The sequence below is a fragment of the Brachyhypopomus gauderio genome, chromosome 13, assembly GCF_052324685.1.
Source record: "Brachyhypopomus gauderio isolate BG-103 chromosome 13, BGAUD_0.2, whole genome shotgun sequence".
Lineage (NCBI taxonomy): Eukaryota > Metazoa > Chordata > Actinopteri > Gymnotiformes > Hypopomidae > Brachyhypopomus > Brachyhypopomus gauderio.
The window spans coordinates 20,271,322-20,274,211 of record NC_135223.1 but is presented as its reverse complement, the minus strand read 5'-3'; the positions used below and the strand labels follow the sequence as shown (position 1 = coordinate 20,274,211).

General features: G+C 43.3%; 1 protein-coding gene across 2 annotated transcripts in view; it reads left to right on the top strand.

The window, feature by feature from the left end:
• The first annotated feature begins 2,333 nt into the window (after positions 1 to 2,333).
• The window catches only part of plecb (plectin b), a 100,711-nt gene continuing 100,154 nt past the window's right edge, over positions 2,334 to 2,890 (top strand). For both annotated transcript variants that reach the window (XM_076971622.1, XM_076971615.1), the window contains exon 1: positions 2,334 to 2,517. In XM_076971622.1, the coding sequence (XP_076827737.1) occupies positions 2,337 to 2,517 (181 nt within the window). In that variant the 5' untranslated portion in view covers positions 2,334 to 2,336. The remainder of the gene's footprint in view (positions 2,518 to 2,890) is intronic.

Below are 2,890 nucleotides of genomic sequence, written 5' to 3'. Positions count from 1 at the left end.
GGAACCTGTACCTATTTTGTCTCTGACACAATGCTGTGATGTTTTGATTTAAGTTTTTGCTATACAGCATTATTTCTGCTAACCCACACGTCCCTTAATTCCCCCCATCCCATCCTGAGATTCAAGCAGGAGCTTCAAGCAGGAGCTTTTGAGATGCATGTCTGGCTCTTGGATGCTTGGCTTGAAAACTTTGATGTAAAGCTACAGAAAGCCATATCGAATTCTGAAATGCCTTATGTATAGTGTGTGAGTCAAGCAATATACTACACATGGTTATGTATAAATAACTTCATGTTAAGTTAAACCTAATAATAGACGCCTGACATCATGTGTCAAGCATGGTTAATTCATTATGATGTTTGGGTAGTTTGCAGAAAAAGCAAACCTGTGAGGTAGAACTAGTGTTTGTTCATCATGGAATCCTGAGGCACCTCAAGGCACAGTGTTTACAGTGCTTCACCACACCTGAGTACATTCAACAGCTCATTTTTATTGTAGGTGTGTGTTAGCATATTCAAATGCTAAACCGTACAGTGCTATTCATGCTATTCATGGAAAACACTTAAGTAGTATTACTCTAAGCAATATTTTCACTAAGGACATCACTTTTATTATGCTATGGGCTCGTCTAAGGTTAGGGTTAGGATTAGGGTTAGGGCTGTCTGACCACCGCAAGTTAAAGCATAGAATTACTCCATCCCGGCACTGTACGGGATTAAACAGGGCATGCATTTCTTGTATGTCAGAAGTTTTCTTTTTTATATTTTTGTGCACACTACTGTAAAGCTTTGGGAAGAGAAAAATGCAGACACCATGAATGTATACAACATATACTATATTAATAATAATTTCCAATGCTTTTCAATGTACACCGGTACCTAGCCTGAAGACACCCACCGTAACAGCACTCATACAATATAACACTGATGCTAACATCCGGCTGCTTCAGTCCTGAACTGAGGTGACCCCAAGAGTGCTTACATAGTGCATTTGAGGTCGTCTCTACATTCAATTAGCCTAAACACATTACTAAAAGTGCTCTTACAGAACTCAACACTAACCCCAACACAAAGGAGGTTTCCAAATAGACTCTTAATGTATTGGATAGCCTCAATGTATTTGTCAAATAATATCTGTAACCCATGCTTTCACGGTATCATCACTTTTAAGTGTATGCTGGGAAGTAGTAGCACATCTTCAAGACAATACAAACGAATGATGTCATGCAGAGTGGCTCCTTTCAGACGGCACAAAATAGTTCGTTTCATTGTGTAGCGGAAAAGTCAACCTACTTCTTCAAGGAGGCTGTCTGATGCAAGACAGGCCACTACCATGCCAACACAGTTGTTGCCAGTGTGAGTGGATCCTTACCTTGACTGCATTGTTCCTGACACTCAAGTGATGTTCACTTGGATGTTCAAACAGTCCCGATGCATTGACTTTTCCTAACCACTATAACGGCTTACCAAAGCTCTCACCATCTGTGTATTGTGTACATCACAAGAAGATGCTTTGACTATAGGCGGAGGCTTGTTTCTACTTCCTCAGAGAAATATTAAATTTGAGCTGATCGTGCTGCACAGATGTACGATGGTTATTGTATCTTTAGGCATTTTGCCATTGCGCATGTGTTTGTGGGCATATTTGAATGTGTATTTTAGTGACCGTGTGTATGTTCAGGACAGTTCTACACTCAAGTCATCACTCGTAGAACAGAGCTGGACAGACTTATTTCATAGTCCTTGGGTATGTTCACTAGTTAAAGAGATTTACATAAGTTAAGCCTGTTGTTCAAGCCTATGTCGGTTTTGTTTGTCTATCAAACCTCCAATCAAAAATGCTTTACTTAAACCCACATTACTGCCCATGAATTATGCAAATGTTTTCAAATGTTCTAGTCAGACTTGGGCAATGCAGTAGTCACTAACATGACTGAGAGGTTTCTACCTTTTACATGTCTTTAGTGTCCTTGCTTGGATAATGGCACAAGGTCAGACATCTTGTTTTAACCGCATAATCATGACAGTTGCACCACTGACAGACGATGTCTGCGTTCACTACAGCATTTCACCTTTAGAGATTGCAGAGTGGACATTGAGTGGACATTGTTAGTGGGCATAAACTTTGAAACAAACGCTGTCGTTTCTGATTGCACGTGTGCACACAGATTTGTTGTCTTGTGGAAGCTTATTTAGCAGTTTGTCATCAGTAGACCAGGTGTGACTCCACTCCATGCCGAGCGACGGCAGGAGTGATGGCCGGCGTGTTGGCGGGCGTGTGGGCATCGGGCTGTGTACACGTCATCTGCGTGACTCTCTCTCTCTGCGTCCCAGGCGATGGCCGCAGGCCGTAAGGAGCGTCTGCGAGATCTGGCGCTGGGGGAGAACGTCTCCAGTGAGAGGAGCCCTGGAGATACACTACCCTGGAACCTGCCCAAACACCAGAGGGTGAAGCGCTCCAAGTCGGCCTCCGCAGAGGTGCTGGACCCGGCCGACAGGGCCGTCATCCGCATCGCAGGTGGGGCCACTCTCAGATCTTTACCTCTGACTAATACTCCTCACCTTACTCACCCACGCTAGCATGACCAGGCCAAGATGCTTCAGTAGGGAAGTGCCACTTCAACAGAGTGATCAAGATTCAACCATTGGGAGTTAGACTTTGAATGGCCTATATTTAAGTTTTTAAGCACACTTTGACCCAGAAGCATGGTGGGACTGAAAACACATGGTGTTTACGTTCATGTTGTATTGAAGTCATGAGTGCAACTCGTGCTGTAACCACCCACCTTAGGTATAGCAGAAAATACAGTCATTGATAGTATTTCCTCTGATAGCCGCTGCCTTTTTCCCTATGCTATGCTCCTAATCACAGTTCATGGAGTTAGTCTGCT